The 20530-nt window shown below is 45.5% G+C and overlaps 1 protein-coding gene across 3 annotated transcripts in view; it reads left to right on the forward strand.

The window, feature by feature from the left end:
• The first annotated feature begins 10768 nt into the window (after nucleotides 1-10768).
• Nucleotides 10769-20530, forward strand: part of LOC133349543 (von Willebrand factor A domain-containing protein 7-like) — a 30234-nt gene continuing 20472 nt past the window's right edge. The window contains exons 1-6 of one of the 3 annotated variants that reach the window (XM_061563097.1): nucleotides 10769-11500; nucleotides 13404-13526; nucleotides 13799-13981; nucleotides 18103-18175; nucleotides 19628-19725; nucleotides 20043-20207. In XM_061563097.1, coding sequence (XP_061419081.1) covers nucleotides 11257-11500; nucleotides 13404-13526; nucleotides 13799-13981; nucleotides 18103-18175; nucleotides 19628-19725; nucleotides 20043-20207 — 886 coding nt within the window. In that variant the 5' untranslated portion in view covers nucleotides 10769-11256. The remainder of the gene's footprint in view (nucleotides 11501-13403; nucleotides 13527-13798; nucleotides 13982-18102; nucleotides 18176-19627; nucleotides 19726-20042; nucleotides 20208-20530) is intronic. The other 2 variants (XM_061563096.1, XM_061563093.1) reach the window with 2 other exon arrangements.

Genomic DNA, 20530 nt, shown 5'->3' on the forward strand with positions numbered 1-20530 from the left:
GTTATCCATGTCATAACTGACCACATAACTATGACTTCTCTTGAGCCCTATCCTCCAAGCCACGTGCACCACCAGGGTGCAGGATGACCCCTCCCCTATAGCCCTCGTGTGCGCAGGGGAATCCGTTGCAGAGCAGCTAATAAAGTCTGGTGTACCATATTCTTTGGGTCTTTCGGTAAAGCCACGTAGATAGAAAAATCGAAGTGGGCGGGGCTAGTGAAGAAATTTGCATGTAAATGTTAAATCGGAGAGCTGAGCTACCTCCACGACGACGAAGCTGCGGAGGTGGCCATTGTATTGTGTATAAGCGAAGTGGGCGGGGCTAGTGTAGAGATTTGTATGGAAATGTAAGATCGGAGAGCTACCGCCTCATCAAGGAAAACAAGGAACGGTGGCTGTGTTAGTGAGATATTTAAACTGTTAATGTAAAGCCGCTTGGTTGGTTCAATTAAAGATGTCGAATCAGTGATGATATTGGTGTACCAGTAGCGTGTAGACGGCTCTACAGGTGAAGCCTTCCTTCAGTCTCCTCTTGTGGGCAGTGATAGTATAGTGGTTAGCGTGCTGGGCTACAAACCCGGCGTCCCGAGTTCGATTCCCGCTCATGGCCAATACCGGTGACGATTATCTGAACCGGTCCTGGGTCTCCCCTAGGTCGATTCAGCATCATATGAGTACCTGGTACAGGGTGGAAACATCGCCACTGGGGAGACAAAGCCTCCAACCTCCTCGTGTGTCGTGCCGGCTTTCATATGTGACTGGCATTGACCAAACCTCAAAATACAAAAAAATAAACCTGCAAATTACTCAACTGGGATGACACATCACAACCATCGTCCCCTCACGCGAACACAGCATCTTGGGCTTTGTCCTTTGGCTGCTATTCTATTAATCAGTCCCATCCTGTGCAAGTCAACTTCAGGTTTTCCTCTTTCCGTCTCGGTGTGAATCCCAGCGTGCATCTCACTTGTGCCTCTTCGTGTACTTCTCAGCCGTCATTGTATTCCATGTGTCCATACAAAAAATTCTGATCCATTATTTACCGTTGTTTAATTTATTTTTTTCATTCCTTTGCTTGTGGTTTTACAGCACTGTGGATTCTATCTTTGGCTTGCAATTTCTTTCTCTTTTATATATCCATTTATTTCTTAACCTTGCTTTTAACGTTGTAATTAGCTTGTTCTCCATTGGCTTATTTAACATTGTCCCCTAGTTTAAATTCCCTGTCCATTACAATGGAAATCAATTCTATTTCGATTTAAAGCTTTCGTGACTGCAGGGATTCATCTTCTTGGTTCTTTCGGTAAAGTCACGTAGAAGGGAAGTAATAAAATAATAAAAATAAAACATAATAAAACAATTCTCACGACGTTTCGGCCACAACGCAAGCAGCCGTCCTCAGGTGAAAACCAGGTCCGTCGAGGCGACAGAGTCTGAATGAAACAGCACACGAGCTTGGAGCATATATATAAGCTGGGCGCATTGACAAAGGAATTTGCATATCAAAAGGAATTTAGCATATTTATGGGAAATGCAAGAATGTGATTAGTCCTGCATATGCATGTGCATTATGCAGGATTAACAGCATCAAAGGGAGCTGCAGTTACTGCTGCTGCTGAAATTACTGCTGCTGCTGCAGTTTCTGCTGCTGCTGCAGTTGCTGCTGCTGCTGCAGTTGCTGCTGCTGCTGCACTTGCTGCTGCTGCTGCACTTGCTGCTGCTGCACTTGCTGCTGCTGCACTTGCTGCTGCTGCTGCACTTGCTGCTGCTGCTGCACTTGCTGCTACTGCTGCAGTTGCTGCCTTATCCATTTTAATATAACACTATGTATTATTCTACCCACCCTAATGTGTATCACACTGCTATATGTTTACTATACAATTACGACACCATACATTACTCTGCACACTGCACCATGCCAGTGAGTGGAACGCGGTCTGAAAGTCACCGTAAACGTGAACACAATCAGTTAAGATCCGAAATGGTTTATTACGTCCTTCCAATGATTGCTAAGCCAGAATCCATCTTCTCGGTTGAAATTGTCTCTGTGTTTGTATATGTGGATCGCCTCATGAACGAATCTCTCATGATAACCAGATGGCTTGCAGAGAACCTCTGTCTTGGAGAAGTCAATGTCATGTGAGCCCACTGAATTGTAACAGTGATCTGCCACGGCTGAGGTGTTTGTCCTACCGTGTTTCAGGTCTGCCTTATGTTCACGGATGCGGTCAGAGACATGTCGTTTGGTTTCTCCAATGTAACTGCTACCACAGAGGAAACTTAGTTTGTAGACGCCAGGGTACTGTATGTCTGGAACCACATCTTTTACAGACGGGACCAGATCACGGATTTTATGTACTGTGTTGAATCGGACCTGGATCTTGTGTTTAATCAGGATTTTGGAGATCTTTTTTGTGACCCCAGCAATGTAGGGTAAGGTGATGGTCTTGAAAGGCTCCTGAACAGGATCCTTCTTGATGGTTGGAGTGATGGCTTTGCGGATTGTGTAGTCGGAGTAACCATTAGCCTTAAGAGCTTGGCGTACGTGTTTGAGTTCACTGGAAATGTGTTCATGGTCGGAGATGCATTGGGCTCTATGATATAGAGTCTTGATGAGGGAATTCTTCTGGGATGGATGGTGGTGGGAATCCGGTTTTAGATAAGCATCCGTGTGGGTGGCTTTCCTGTAGCCAGAGTGGCTCATTGAACCATCAGGTCTCCTTTTGATTAGGACATCCAAAAAGGGTAGCTTGCCATCATTTTCGACTTCCATGGTGAATCTGATGGCTGGGTGTATGGAATTGATGTGGTCGAGAAATTGGTCTAGAGCAGGCCGGCCATGTGGCCAGATGAGAGCAGGCCGGCCATGTGGCCAGATGAGAGCAGGCCGGCCATGTGGCCAGATGTCATCTGGCCACATGGCCGGCCTGCTCTAGACCAATTTCTCGACCACATCAATTCCATACACCCAGCCATCAGATTCACCATGGAAGTCGAAAATGATGGCAAGCTACCCTTTTTGGATGTCCTAATCAAAAGGAGACCTGATGGTTCAATGAGCCACTCTGTCTACAGGAAAGCCACCCACACGGATGCTTATCTAAAACCGGATTCCCACCACCATCCATCCCAGAAGAATTCCCTCATCAAGACTCTATATCATAGAGCCCAATGCATCTCCGACCATGAACACATTTCCAGTGAACTCAAACACGTACGCCAAGCTCTTAAGGCTAATGGTTACTCCGACTACACAATCCGCAAAGCCATCACTCCAACCATCAAGAAGGATCCTGTTCAGGAGCCTTTCAAGACCATCACCTTACCCTACATTGCTGGGGTCACAAAAAAGATCTCCAAAATCCTGATTAAACACAAGATCCAGGTCCGATTCAACACAGTACATAAAATCCGTGATCTGGTCCCGTCTGTAAAAGATGTGGTTCCAGACATACAGTACCCTGGCGTCTACAAACTAAGTTGCCTCTGTGGTAGCAGTTACATTGGAGAAACCAAACGACATGTCTCTGACCGCATCCGTGAACATAAGGCAGACCTGAAACACGGTAGGACAAACACCTCAGCCGTGGCAGATCACTGTTACAATTCAGTGGGCTCACATGACATTGACTTCTCCAAGACAGAGGTTCTCTGCAAGCCATCTGGCTATCATGAGAGATTCGTTCATGAGGCGATCCACATATACAAACACAGAGACAATTTCAACCGAGAAGATGGATTCTGGCTTAGCAATCATTGGAAGGACGTAATAAACCATTTCGGATCTTAACTGATTGTATTCACGTTTACGGTGACTTTCAGACCGCGTTCCACTCACTGGCATGGTGCAGTGTGCAGAGTAATGTATGGTGCCGTAATTGTATAGTAAACATATAGCAGTGTGATACACATTAGGGTGGGTAGAATAATACATAGTGTTATATTAAAATGGATAAGGCAGCAACTGCAGCAGCAGCAGCAAGTGCAGCAGCAGCAGCAAGTGCAGCAGCAGCAGCAAGTGCAGCAGCAGCAGCAAGTGCAGCAGCAGCAGCAACTGCAGCAGCAGCAGCAACTGCAGCAGCAGCAGAAACTGCAGCAGCAGCAGTAATTTCAGCAGCAGCAGTAACTGCAGCTCCCTTTGATGCTGTTAATCCTGCATAATGCACATGCATATGCAGGACTAATCACATTCTTGCATTTCCCATAAATATGCTAAATTCCTTTTGATATGCAAATTCATTTGTCAATGCGCCCAGCTTATATATATGCTCCAAGCTCGTGTGCTGTTTCATTCAGACTCTGTCGCCTCGACGGACCTGGTTTTCACCTGAGGACGGCTGCTTGCGTTGTGGCCGAAACGTCGTGAGAATTGTTTTATTATGTTTTATTTTTATTATTTTAGAAGGGGAAATCAATTCGTTATTTTGGTTCACTCAGAATTCGTTTTAGAATTTATTTAGATTCACATATCTAGATATTTTTTTGTCTTAACTGCCTTGTTTTTTTCTGCTCGCAGGAAGCCTTTACAGGAAGGACCATTAACGGACAATTGTATTGCTCTTGTTCCCTTTCCGGCTGTGAAATGGTGATTCTTGTTTATGCCAAAAGATGTCTCCAACTACAGTAATACCCCAGGGTGTGCGGGGGAAAATATGCCAGGGTGGGAGATGCTAACTACCTCGCCTAGTGTACAAGAGGTCATGGGTTTGATCCCGACCCTGATGATGCCTGTATATTAGGAGTTTGCGTGTTTCTCCCCCCGTGGTCGTGTAGATTTTTCTCCGGGTCCTCCGGGTTTTCCCTCCACATTTAGAATCAACATGCATATAGAGTATTTAGCTGCTGCTATACATTCCACGTGATAAGCCACCTAGTTGAGCTATAATTTGTGGCCAGGTCTCTTCTGAAAGAAAGCTACATAGCTCAGTGGACCTTACCTGGTAAAATAAAAAACAGTTTAATGTTTGAATATAAAGGTGTCTCAGCCTCACTGTGCGCTGCGTTTCACCACTATCCGAGTAGATAACCTCACATTCAATAAACCTTCAGAGCCAGGGCGAACATACAACTCCAAACGTATTTAATTAATTGAACGAGGTAAAACTGATGGAAAAACACAGCACAAATACAGCATCTCTTAATACTTGGAAATATCAATACAATTAATGAACACTACAGCATCATAACATTGTCTTAGATAACATGAAACTCAACAATAGATCCTGGATGGACCAGGCACCGACATTAGTACTGAATAGCTATACAAGATAATAAGCTACTGTGTTAAGGGCACATCGTGTAATCACCATACTTCAGCCAAAATGTACAGCACTACACATAACACTGAACTGTGGATGAGATATTTCGTCATCCGTGCTCTCAAGATCGCAATAAGGTTACATGGATACAAATCTGACTCGACTTATTCAATTATAAGTAACATTTACAATAAGGCAAGTGGCAGGCTTCGTTGCTAACTAGGCCTCATATTTATCATAACAATTTAACAGCATTATAACGGCCATTCTAACATTATAACAGCATTCCCAGTATTATAAGACCATAAACGAACTTACAGACAATGCTTCTTAAAGTCCCACAATGAACAGTTGCACCTGTCTTCACTGGGACGCTATTTGTGCCACCATTTTGTACTCTGTGTAATGGCTAATACCCTGCCGCATGGCTTACAGGATGTCAAATCGTAACTTCCTGGTCACATGACCAAATTCTACATTCAAACAGGAAATCCCTGTGTACACCCACCCCTAAACCTGCCGTGAGGCAGAACGAAAGGTGTCCCTGATCACCCAGTTTCCTGGCTATCAAACAACAACAGTGTGTTTCTGCTTCCGAACAAAATGATGAAGTGGGCGTGGGGAGCTTTGTGGCAAGTCTCCAGGCTTATGTGGGCTCACCTCCCCGTTAACAGGAGGTGAAGAATGGCCGTCGTGCCTTATGCTCCCAGCAAAGATGAGCATCAGTGGAGGGACGCAGATATGGCCGATAAGTCAGATGTCTTTCATAACCTATTCCAGGTGCTGGTTAAAGTGGCCTCTCAAGTTAATCACCTTATTGGGTGACGTAGACACCTGGGCCGGAATGATTAATAGGCGTGAGCTAGATCAGCTCAATAACAGCGATAGGAAGCTGCTAGACTTCTGTAGAGCGCATGGGATTGTAATCACCTACTCACTTTTCCAACATCGGCACATACACACAACATCATGAATACACACCGACGGAGCCGGGGGGGGGGGCAAGGGAGCCGGGGGGGGAGTCGATGGAGCCGGGGGGGGGGGCGACAGAGCCGGGGGGGGGGGTGGGGGCGACAGAGCCTGGGGGGGGGTGCGATGGAGCCGGGGGGGGGGGGGCGACGGAGCCGGGGGGGGGGGCGTGATGAAAAAAGAAGATGGCCGCATGAGGCACGCACTCCCAGCGGCTGGCGGGGCCGCTTGTGGTGGGCAAGAGGGGCGAGCAGAGGGAGCCGACACTGAACTCACTCACACATCATACACTCACTCACACTACCACTGACTCACTCACACATCATACACTGACTTTCACACACATCATACACTCACTCACACTACCACTGACTCACTCACACATCATACACTGACTTTCACACACATCATACACTCACTCACACTACCACTGACTCACTCACACATCATACACTGACGTTCACACACATCATACACTCACTCACACTACCACTGACTCACTCACACATCATACACTGACTTTCTCACACATCATACACTGACTCACACATCATACACTGACTCACACATCATAAGCTGACTCGCACATCATACACTCACTCAACATTACCACTGACTCACTCACACATCATACACTGGGAGTGTCATGCTGCCAGCTATGGCTGCAAGTTTGGTCGTACGTGCTATGTGTCTTGTTTATTGTAAAAATTTGAATCACAGTTCCTATGATTACTGTTGTTACATTGTTTTTATAGTTTTATTTTGGTGATTCGAAAACATATGGTTAATCTAAATTGTCTTATGCTTGTTATTGTTGACTTGCACCACATTGGGATTTTTGCATACAGCGTTTAAATACGTTTAAAAAAAATATTTGCTGGTTTATTCCAGGATGTTTCTGTTACGCGTCGTCGCTTTAAGATGTTCTGTGTTCATATTTGTTTGTTGCGGTTGCACCTAACTTAAGAGCCGCATGGCTCACAGGGCTATACCTACTAAATGAACTTTGAGCTTTGTAGGACGACCAAGTGAGGGAACAGTGGATGCTGGCCCATGTCCTTGAACCAGGACCTGCTTTGTAGCTGATCTGTCTACTGACCATCAGCTTGTCATCTGTAAGAGATGCCTGTCATCATTCTACTGCCATGGCGGGAATCCACCTAGAATCGCGTTCAAACACACAATCGCCTGGTCTCGTCTAGCTGATGAAGGTTACAAGTGAGAATTTCATAATCGCTTGCAACTGGCGTTGGCATTATCCCCTCGCTCCTCCTGAGACCACGTGAAGTACCAGGCAGAGATGACCCTGAAAGCAAACTGCTGAGGAAGGGTTGTGTTTGCGAGCATGAGTTTTAAATAATAATTTTGTTTTAGAAAAATAGAAAAGCTCAACACAATCATCAATAATACTCGCCTTGAAAAGGAATACCCATATAATAGACAACATTTTGGGCAATGCCCCAACTTGATAGCACGTAATGAAGAGGCCAGAGATATTGGTAGAAAATAGATGATAACTGCACTTTACACCATGGGCCCTGATGTGAATTACCTTTTGTAAAATGTTTTCTGCTAGCCAGTTTCTAAATAAATAATGTACACTATAAGTAGCTAATGGATAATGGACAAACCAATAATCCAAAAGTATTTACTATTAAATAAACTATATTAAAAGTAATTAGGAAAATGTGTTCTTGCAAGCACAAGGCATAATTCAATGTACGTGCCCCCAATATTCCTGAGGTGGGAAATTCTGCAATAAAAAGTGAGGCATACATATAGGAATGGTATTTTTATTTCCACCAGAGATCAAGATAAAGATCCCCGTATAGTTTTACAAGACTGTAAGGACAAGTGCTTTTAGCGAGCATTCATGAAGGCCAGTACAGCACAAGAGGGGGTGGGTGGCCAGCATCACGCCCGGCGACCTTTGTCCCCTAGTGGCGGTGTTTATACACCACACCAGGTACTCAAGATGGTTGAGTCAACCTAGGGTAAAGCCCAGGACCGGTACAAATAATTGTCACTGGTGTTGGCCGTGAACGGGAATCGAACTCGGGTGGCTGGGTTCATAGCGCAGTGCGCTAACTGTAGCACTACCGCTCCCCACCGGAGATCAAGACACGGCTACTCACCAACACGTCGCTGGCACTGTGGTCCCCGCTGTTGAAGTGACGAGCCACCCGTTTGGACGTCTGCCCGGCGATGTGACAAAAGACGTTGAGCAAATCTATCACCGAGGTGTTTACCAGATTCTCCAATGTAGATATAATCCATCGCCAAATCATTGTTTTAATGGAGTAGCGACACTTATTGCACGAAGAAAGTAGCAAAATACAATTCAAACAAATGCTTCCAAAGTGACTTCTTTAAAAAAATTTGATTATTGTAAAACAAAGGCATGATAATAATCAAAAATGAAACATCTCAGATTTGCTAATGACATATCAGTATAACAAATGGAAATCAACTAACTACCTGTATATTCTTGGTTCTTTCGGTAAAGTCACATAGAAGGAAATAATAGAATAATAAAAATAAAACAATAAAATTCTCACGACGTTTCGATTGCAACACATGCAATCATCATCAGGTGCGAAACGACTGAATAACCTAATAAATAAGTCTGCAAAGCTGGGCTCAAGATACCGTCAATGCTGTATGAGCAAAACTAAGTACAGGCACAAGTTCACGAAACAATTGATTGAATTGAAGATATCGGAGGGGTACAAATAGAGAACAAATCCGAGTATGCATATATCGGGCAGTTATTGTGGTAACTGAGGTGGAAAACATTGACGAGAGGGAGGTGGATCGTTTGTCGAAATTCATAAAGAGCGAAACACACACAAGTGTGTGCCTGATGATGAGAACTGTTGTGTTCAGTGGATACAGTACAGTGTTGCCTGCTATGACACAGGGCAGTTACAGTGACACACTTATGTTGTCATAAAACTGAGCACAAGAACGGTCCCATTGTCCCGACTGTCATACAATAGGGCTCAATAAAAAAGCCTAGTTAAGACTGTGATACTTTTATTATTAGAGGAGTTTTTTTTATTTCTATCCTCATGCATTCTGCAAACCGTTTTTTAACTAAACACATTTAAGGAATGACAAAGCAAATATGAAGCTAAATGATTGCTTTAAGAATCTAACTTTGTCCAGAAAATGTGATTAAATGGAGCAAACTGGTAGCTCATGGGCGTCACGGTGACGAGATGTTAACTATCTCGCCTGTTATAAAGGAGGTCGTGGGTTCGCTCCCAACCCTGACGCCTGCTGTATATTTGGACTTTGTGTGTTCTCCCCATGGTCGCATGAATTATTCTCCGGGTCCTCGGGGATTTCCCTCCACATTTAGAAATGTGCTTTTAGAGTATTTTGGCTGCTTTATATTTCCACGTGATAAGCCGCTTCGCTGAGCTATTATTTGTGGCCAGGTCGATTCTGAAAATGAGCTATACAGCTCAGTTGGCGTTACTTTAAAAACAGTTTAATAGCTCACTTCCTTGAACTGCGCACAAAAGGTGGGACTCGTGTTTTGTAAAAGTAAACACATTTCAACATTCCCGACAATGATTTATTGTGTTTGTCACATTTTTGTTGCAACAACGAGGGCACATTACACGGCCTTTTTTGACTGAACAATAAGAAATTCCCACCGAGTTGGATGGCTTCAGCATCTCCGCACCCCCCACCCCCATCAACACTGTCCGTGCACTCTTCTTAAAAATGACAGGGTGGACGGGGGGATTAAATGCATTCAAATTACAATTAACATTCCGCCAATTACCGCACATGATGTGTTTAGATGCATTATCAAGCGTAATTCAATGCCTTTTCTTTAGAACTAACTGTGGGGTAAGATGTTCTTCCCAAAATTGCATAACAAGTGCCGCTGAAAGATTAGATTATGACTAAAAATGTATCGCAATGGGTTTCTGTACGGTATTGCTCCTGTGGGTATAGAGATGGTGAATTGTCTACACATGGTGGAGATAGTCACTGCGTTAGGGTAAATGTGGAGCCCTGCAATTGCTGGCTCACGCCACTGCTGGCGGAAGCTCCAGAGAGCCCCCCCCCCGTATAGTCGATTTGGCCAGACATCTCGGAAGAGGCCGACGCACCCACACCAGAGGGTCGGGCAACCTGCGGCTCCGGAGCCGCGTGCGGCTCTTTAAGGACTGCGTCGTGACCGTTAGTTATTAAGGGCCCCCTAATCGTGGGCCCCCTTCTCGTGTTCACACGCATTGCGGCTCTTGGAATACTGAGTTGGGTGGACAGAGGCGGTGGTGTGAGAGGATTTTAAAAGACTTGCCCCATTGTTTCAACTAGGAGATGGAATCGAACCCAGCGTCCTCCGGATTGCAATTGCTCGTGTTGAACCAATGCTGCTGAATGTATGCACTCCGAGTGGCTGATGAGATGTGTAAAGTATACAGTGCAGTATTGTGTTACACCACGGCAAGACACCCTCTATATGACCCCCCCACCCCCCGCTGTGATTTCCTGCGTGAATCTGTCCTGGAACACTGCGTTACAAACTGCCCCGACTCTTCCCGTGCGGAAGTGAAACATTTGGCTTGACCCGACTGCGTCTAGGATTTACTGTGCTCATGCAAGAAAGAAGCTCAACATACAGATAGACATGGAACGAGTGTTCCAGTCGAGAGCCATAACCCAGTGGGATAGGGGTGGGTGTGCTTTATGTAGGAGGACGAGGGAGGAGTTGAGTTGATTGACGTGGCCATAACATTCCACATTACGTGCAGTAGTAGCACAGAGCGAGACCTCGTCGAAAGGGAGGTCTACGTAGTGGGTATCAGAATCAAAATCGTTATTCATACTGGGGGAATCCGATGAGCTCTAATGCTCTTTTGCATAACGTTACATCAACAAACAATACAAACACATGATAGGAGTGCAAATCATAGAAAAGGTAAATAACTTAAAATATATATACAAGTAAAACTAAACTTTTTTTTTATCTTAGATAAAGTCCACTGAGCTATTCGTGTAGTGCACCATGGGGCCTCGCGCCCTGGCTGCACTGCTGCTGCTCGTGGCTGTCCCTTGGACGGGCGCTTTCTTCCCGAACGCTGCCTCCCTGGGTGGCGTGCGAGCCGACTTCACGGACGAGAGCATCACGGAGCAGGGCGTGCTGCGAGCCGTGGCCTTCTTTCTGGAACGGAAGGACAACTTGGCGCCTGGCTCCCTCGAGACGCTCAAACCTCTCACGCCGACAAGGCTCTTCCAAAAGTACAACAAAGGCAAGCGGCGTGCGACTCACGCGTGCATCACGCGTGGCATTGTCACCTGGCGCTGTAGGGGCGCTGCAGTGGCGAGATGTTAACTACCTCGCTTGGTATATAAGAAGTCATGAGTTCGATCCCGATTCCGACCCTGACGCCTTTTGTATATTTGAAGTTTGCATGTTCTTCCGGTGGTCGCATAGATTTTTTTTCTCTGGGTCCTCCGGCTTTCCCCTCCACATTTAGAATCAACGTGCATTTATTTGGCTGCAATAAATGTCCACATGATAAGCCAAGTTCGTAGATCTATCAGTTGTGGCCAGGTCGCTTCTGAAAGAGCGCTGTATAGCTAAGTGGGCCTTACCTGGTTTTATAGTAGGAGGCCCGAGTGCAGTGCTGCTCAACGTTTTGCGGCTCTGCACGCTTCCGAGCGGGCTCCATATTCGCAGCTCACTTTGCCCCAATGTGCGTGGCCTGTCATCATCCAGCACTCTTGAGGTACCAGATCGGGTTGGTGTATCGTACGCAAATGGTGTGATGTACCGCCACAACAAATGGCGGTACATCAAAGCATGTGAAATCCACTTGTTCTGTCTGTATAGTTTCGAGTTGAAAAAGTAAGAATAGGTATCAATTTGGTGTTTGAACATCTTGACACCTTTTTTATTACCAGAAAGGGTAAAACCTCTTCTCATTATTTCATCATCTTGGATACTGGCAAAAAGGTCCCATAGATATAGCATATAGTGTTTCCCCTTTTGTGTGCGTGGGTTATCTCCAGTTTACTCCCACGTTTAAACACTCATTAATTGGCTGATAACATCTGGGGTAATTATTGGCACAAGCTCATCGCGTTACTGCCTCCCTGCCTGTCTCTGGTTCCTCCTCGTGCCTCCGAGTCGCAATTGCAAATTTAAATTACAATGGTCTACAGCCAGAATACTTCCGAAATAAATGTAATCCAACTTTCATATTTATGGGTCACTGAGAATGAAAATTATGCTTAAAATTGTTGATTGGCTCTCGTTTTCAAGATATGCTACTGGGTCAGTATATACGACCCTTGAAGAGGATTCAACTTCTGGACCTACACCATTAAGGTCACATGACCCAAATTTTCTCCCATCATCCTCCTCCTCTGAACCACACCTCATAACACAAGGTGAACTGAAAGACCTTGTCAGGGATTTGGAACTACCCAAGAATAAGGCAGAGCTGTTGGGCTCCAGACTGCAGCAGTGAAATCTCCTGGCAGGTGATGTTAGGGTTTCAATGTTCCGTGACCGTCAAAATGATCTTGTCCCATTCTTCTTCATGGAAGGTGATCTTGTAGCCTACAACAGCCCCGGGACTGGCAATATAAGCCGGACCCCTGAATGGGTCTGGGGGCTGTTGCAAGACTGAAGACAGAAGCCGTCACCCGGAGAAGACCTGCCCGACTACAGGACCGGAACTCGAGCCAGGATCCAGTCTGGGATAGCCACCCCGTGTGAGCTAGAGTTAGCTAGGCTTAGCTCTGGTGAGCTAGGGTGAGCCAGGGTTAGCTAGCACAGAGGAGATACCTCCCTAGGGTAGCTGGTGAAGGGTAGTTTTACCCCTTCGTGTTTTAGGGCGTATTGTGAAATGAACGTGTTGCCTCCAACGAAGTTTCTGCCTCCCTCGTGTGAACCACTACACATGCAACGGCACCAACTTCCTGTTTTGAAATGGCGCCAAGTAAATAAAAACATTTAACCATTCTAGATAAGTTCATTGCAAAGTTATACAAACTTAAAAGTTAAACAAACTAAATATCTTGAAGTATATGAAAAACATTTTTAATTTAAGATTTTTAAAAATATTTTGCATCTACAGTGCCTTGTATTGTATACGTTTTAAACGTGAGTTGCTTATTGTGTCCATGTTCCATTCTCATTGGCAGGTGACAAGTCACCGGCATCATTTTTGGATGCCATACAGGACATTATAAGAGGAAACAATTTGATTGAGACGCTGTTCCCCAATAATACCTTCTTGAACGTGCACTGTGAAGCCTTTCAAGGAGGTAACCCTATTAAGTTTGGTTGAATATTTGAAATTATTGTTTATAAGTGTATGTTATCTTATTTAAAGTATTTGTACAGCATGCCTGTCACTACAACGGGAGATGAGGAAGCTCTCGTGGTATCCACAGTGCACAGCCCTGCACAAAAACATCACTCGTGGCACCCGGCGGGCGTTGGTTTTTTCACCTGTGTAGAGACATTTGCTTGGATTTTTGTGACGTGATTTATTTTATTGATTATTCATCTTTGTGTGTGACAATGGTGAACACAGCAAGGAAAGAGCTGAATAAGTTTCGCAACCAGATGCTTAAATACGTGGAGTCATCCAAGAAAATAAAGAGTCATTTGAGAGATGCGCGAAAATACCTGGGGATGGCACTTCATGTTCTACAACAGTTCTATTCCAACACCAATTGGATCGAACTCGGACACACAGAGCCCTGCCATGCATTCGGTAAGTTCACTACAGAAGGTCTCTGCCAGAGTGAAGCTAAACGGTCTACAAACGAGTGTCTGGGTGGCAGGGTGGCACAGCGGTAACATGCCTCACAGAATGAAGGTCCTGTTCTGCATAGGTTTCCTCCAGGTTCTCTCGTACAATGTAGCTGGTTTGTAAAGAAACAGTAGAGCTAGTACTGGCACAACATCCCGATGCTGAAAATGTACCTGCAAATTACTTAATTGGGATTACACACAGCGGCAACATCGCACATAATTTAAAAAACTTGCTAGGACCCATCTGAAATAAAACGTCTTGAATCTTAGTGAGGCTTTCCTGCATAAACAAGCTTAATAATAATAAAATACAACTAGCTGTACTACCCGGCTTCGCCCGGGACTTGTATCTACCACGGCCGGCCGCCTTTGTCTCCCCAGTGGCGATGTTAATACGCTACAGCAGTTACTCGTTTGAGGCAGAGTCGACCTAGGGGAGGTTCAAATAATTGTCACCGGTGGTGGCCGTGAGCGGGAATCGAACTGGGTTTGCCGGGTTGGTAGCGCAGCGTAGCGTTAAGCACTACACCCACCGCTCCTCACACACCACACACGCACAGACACACACACAGACACACACACAGACACACGCAGACACACACAGACAGAGACACACACACACACAGACAGCACGCTAACCACTACACTACCGCTCCCCACACAGCACACACGCACACACACAGACACACACACAGACACACACACACAGACACACACACACAGACACAGGCAGCACGCTAAGCACTACACTACCGTTCCCCCTACACAACACACGCGCGCGCGTCCATAGGTACACATACACGCGCTTGCTGCAGACACACACGACTTTCAGGGTGCGTACGGCAGTAAACGACTGAAATAATAAAGCGGCAATGCTGTGTAAGGAACGCCTTAGACCCGCATTACACATTTGTGTAATGCGAGCGTAAACACACAAACACACACAAACACATACACAATACACACACACATACATGCAGACACACAGACAGACACATAACACACATACATACACACACATACAAACACAGAAACACATACACACATACATAGACACACACATACATACACACAAACACATCCACAGACGTACATACACACATACATACAGGCACGCAGACATACACATAAACACATACAAAAAAACCCACATACATACACACACACATACATACACACACATACATACACACATGCATACAGACACACAGACATACACATAAACACATACACACATACACATGACCCGGCTTCGCCCGGGACTTGCATCCACCACGCCCGGCCGCCTTTGTCTCCCCAGTGCCGATGTTAATACGCAACACCAGTTACTCGTTTGAGGCTGAGTCGACCTAGGGGAGGTTCAAATAATCGTCACCGGTGGTGGCCGTGAGCGGGAATCGAACTCGGTTCGCCGGGTTGGTAGCGCAGCGTAGCGTTAAGCACTACACCCACCGCTCCTCACACACCACACACGCACAGACACACACACAGACACACACACAGACACATGCAGACACACGCAGACAGACACAGACAGACACACACACATCACACAGACAGCACGCTAAGCACTACACTATCGCTCCCCACACACCACACACGCACACACACAGACACACACACAGACACACACAGACACAGACAGCACGCTAAGCACTACAGTACCGTTCCCCCTACACAACACACGCGCGCGCGTCCATAGGTACACATACACGCGCTTGCTGCAGACACACACGACTTTCAGGGTGCGTAAGGCAGTAAGCGACTGAAATAATAAAGCGGCAATGCTGTGCGAGGAACGCCTTAGGCCAGCAACACATTTGTGTAATGCGAGCGTAAACACACACACACATACACACAAACACATACACACACATACACACACATACATACACACAGACATACACATACACACAAACACACACATACATGCACACAAACACATACACAATACACACACATACATGCAGACACACACACAGACAGACACATAACACACATACATACACACACATACATACACAGAAACACATACACACACATACATAGACACACACATACATACACACAAACACATGCACACACGTACATACACACATACATAGAGACACGCAGACATACACATAAAGACATACAAAAAAACCCACATACATACACACACACATACACACAAACACATACATACATACACACATACATAGAGACACACAGACATACACATAAACACAAACACACATACACATGACCCGGACTTGGATCCACGATGCCCGGCCGCCTTTGTCTCCCCAGTGACGATGTTCACACACGACAGCAGTTACGCGTTTGAGGCGAGTGGACCTAGGGGAGGGCCAGGTCCGTTTCAAATAATCGTCAGCGGTGGTGGGCGTGAGTTGGAATCGAACTGGAGTCGCTCAAGCAGCTTAATGACTGTTTGTACAAAGAACATATAAAGAATCGATTATAATAACCAGGCAAGAGTCCACATTATAGACTGCCAGTACACGCACTCAGCTTCATAAGCAGGCTAGAGTGTACATGATAGAGTGGCAGTACGCTCACCGAGCTTAATAAGCAGGCTACAGTGTACATGATAGACTGGCAGTACGCTCACCCAGCTTAATGAGTATTTGTACAGTTAACATTAAAGTAATCGATTGTTGGCGCGTTGGGTTTAAAAGTAATATTAATAGCACACATTGTGGTGGGGGTGTAGTGAAGAGTAGGAAAAACTTTGATAAATTTACCTCAGAGTGGCGTGGTGGGTGTCGAGGCCTAGTAGCGTGCAAAGCCTGCGGCCTCGCCTAAAATTGTCGGCTTGGAAGAGGCAGGGTACGGGTGGCGTTCCTTCCCCCCCCCCTAGCGCTCCAACAATACTGTGTAATGGGTATTATTTAATTAAATACGGAGCTTATGAAAGTGGCGAAGGCGTGGCTAGCCGTTGGCAGGGGCAACCGCCGTCCAATGAAACTGCAGCCCTTGGCGAAGGCGTGGCTAGCCGTTGCCAGGTCCAATGAAAGCGGCGAAGGCGTGGCTAGCCGTTGCCAGGGGCAACCGCCGTCCAATGAAAGTGCGTATGGGCCAAAGTCCACACACACACAGACAGACAGACATGAACGATTTTATATATATAGATATATTGCTGGGACTCTAGCCCAGCACTGTGGGGTGGTAGTGGGGGTCGGTGGATCACACGTACGTTGTGAACTCCCTTCCCGTGGGTGTTGGGGAGCCATAGCTTGGCTCGCCCGGACAAGGCAGTACAGCAAGAGGACTAATTGCCATTTCCGGGTGCTCCACTTTCCTCCCACTTGTATAATGTATGCTCTGTAGTTAGCTGAAAACATCCTAATAAAAACGTAATGCAATACGACTCACTGTGGCTCTTCTGGATACATGAGTATATTATTATATTACTCATCATGGGCCCTATTGGCTACTCAAGATGGGTGCGGATGACTTCTTGTCATCTCCACTTGAAGACGATTCGCAGGTCCATGGAGGGAGTGATGAAAACAACATTCTCCTGTGTACTCTTTTTCAAATGCCAGTGATGTTGTCTCTCCTTGAACTCAATACTGTACTTTACATGACAATAATGCTGAATATACTTCAATGACTACAACCAAGTGCATGCATGCTAATAACTGATGGAGGGAAATATGTTAAATGGGTTAAGTGTATTAGATCTGTATTTTTGAATTTCACGAAATATTTTCTCTATTATTCATAAAAGATGTTTGTCCTGGATCGTGAAAGTAAAATGTGTGTCATGAATCCTCCTCCACCTGACACATCCAATTAATTAAGATATATGATTAACCGTGCCAATGTATTACAGCTTCAGAAGACCGGTAGTGTTGATGAAGAGCGATCCATGCACATTTAACAATTACTCTCCAACATGCAGGTAGTGCTGAAGCAGTAATACATTCTTCACGTGGCAACCTTAATTTATGGGCTGTGTTGGGTGGACAAGGATGTACAACACGTATTTTACTCAGGGGATCTGACCCAAAATTCAATTATGAATCATAATATTGGTCATGAAAGCCTACATGTTAATTTGTTTGTGTAACACAGGACATCCAACCCAGGAACTTAAGACGGTAGCAATCCAGCAGGCCACATGCAACGACTGCTTCAAAAATAAAATGCAAGTGGCATCCCCACACCCTTCCTTGCTCATTTTACCTCCAGTCCCAGTAAACCTATTCAGCCCACATGCATTTCACATGTTCACTTCATTATATTTCCAAGACACGTCTCCAAAGTCATAACGCGCGCTCTTAACCCGTTGTTAGTCGGGCCTCATAAATAGAGCGCGCGGGATTTCGTTATTCATCAAATGACGACAAGAATTTCCCGAACGCTTTAAATTTCCTCCTTCAATGATACGATGAAGGTCCATTGGCATTAGTGATGAATGAGGTATAGTGGTTAATGGCGATCGCCTTAACGAGTCGATTTCACCACAACAATCGCCCCATCGTGTTGTCCACATCGTGTCGTCTTTCGCTCGGTGACTAAGCCAGCTGCGCAGACAATCTGCACATTGATGTTAACATCAGAATCTAGCAACAGAGTTTCACGGTGGCAAGTTGTAGCCTTTAACAGCAGGTTAAAGCTCAAGTTAAACGATGCAATGCAAAGTTGACGTTCATCTTCCTGCTCAATGTTTCTGGATTAATTAGTGCTCCTTCTTTGCCATTGTATTACAGTACAACACATATTGCACATCAGTAACTCATGGCCCACGTAAGCGGTGATGACTAAAGAAGGGGCAGTGGAGCCTAAGAGGGCCTGTCTCATGCCCTACTTTCGCCTGGGGGTCCAGTCTCGAGTGCCTGGTGGTCCAGCCTAGAGGGTCTGGTGGTTCAGCCTAGAGGATCCAGCTTAGAGAGCCTAGGGGTAAAGTCTCGAGAGCCTGGGGATCCAGTCTCGAGGGCCTCTGGGTCCAGCCTAGAGGGCCTGGGGGTCCAGCCTAGAGGGCCTGGGTTTCCAGCCTAGAGGGCCTGGGGTTCCAGCCCAAAGGGCTTGGGTTTCCAGCCTAGAGGGCCTGGAAACTGCAAGTGCAGTTACAAAGATCAGTGGCATTGCGAGTTGTACACCTACACGGATTTTAACAGCGTTGTTGCGTGTGGGTAGCGTGTGTTGGGACCCGTAATGAACAGAGCAATGCAGAGAAAAGCCATTGTTGTTCTTGTATTAACTTTACTGCGGGGAAGCTGCACCGTTTAACTTCAGTTGTGAGGTTCCCGGCTCATGAAATATATGCAGCTTTGAGTAAATCCCAGAGTAACAACCCTGAGGTAGTTGCATCATGTATTTTCTCTGCATGAACACAAAACTGATTAGTCAACTCCAACATTAATGAATGCCAGCATGGAAACCATAAGTCTCCGCTGAATATCCCATAATTATATTACTTAGGCGTGTCAAATGACAGTTTTAAGTACATTAGTTTGCAAACATTGAACCAATTTTGATAGATTTTCTCATAGATTGGAAAACTTGGCAGTGTATCATAGAGCCTGTGTTGTCATTGATAAACTGGTCGATAAATTTGCTGTTATGTAAGTAATTTTGTGTTTTTATGTTTCTACAGGGACCGCGATGTTTATGATTGCCCCTGGAACGTTTTGCCAAACGCTCCGTTAACGAGCGGCTACAAGCATGGAAATGAATGCCAGAGAAAACCTAATGGTGTGAAAATTCACATTTACACCCATAAACCTCGCTCAGTACTTGATACCAGTTACTCTGGCAGACATAAATGTATGTTGGAGACTACATACCGAGCACTAACACACATTTAATTTGCAAATCTGCACAGTATTATTTAATCGGTGAACGCATCCTCATGGCGTTCAGTGTTAGTGACGATACATTTAATATCACAATGTTTACATTATAGCAAGAAATTGCTACTCAACATCAATTGTACTGTTTAAAAAATAAATAAGAACAATGGAGAGATGTATTCTGCCTCATTCTTTAGTCCTGTACTTGCTTCACTACAGGAAAGTGCAGCCACGGTGGTAAAGATGACATCTGGCAGAAAGTAAGCCCACGAGGTGGAATAAACAAGGAGACACTGGACCCACGACTATCGCCACACCACAACCTGCATGGACGTGCAGGGGAGATGGCTGTGCAGGCCACGCGCGACTTCTTAGTGGCACCAAGTAAATAAATTATTCACCATTCATTGCCTTAACTATGTCATGTAATTACCACTGTGATATCTATTGTAACACTTGTGTGTACATTTGCTAACTTTAGTAGCTAAATATGGCCAAACTATACCACTGGAGATTGTAAAATTTTGTTCTGGCACCGCATACACTGCACATGACGTCCCATGCTTGCCCAACACGTGTGCACTTCGTGGCATTAATGTTTACATTTAAATATTTCCCGGCAGGGTGGCGCAATGGTCGCACTGGGTTCAATTACCGACTCGGGCGCCTTTCAGCGTGGAGTTCGTATGTTCTCCCCTTGTTCTGGA

This window comes from Lethenteron reissneri, chromosome 30, assembly GCF_015708825.2.
Source record: "Lethenteron reissneri isolate LAM-NWPU_2019-01 chromosome 30, ASM1570882v1, whole genome shotgun sequence".
Taxonomy (NCBI): domain Eukaryota; kingdom Metazoa; phylum Chordata; class Hyperoartia; order Petromyzontiformes; family Petromyzontidae; genus Lethenteron; species Lethenteron reissneri.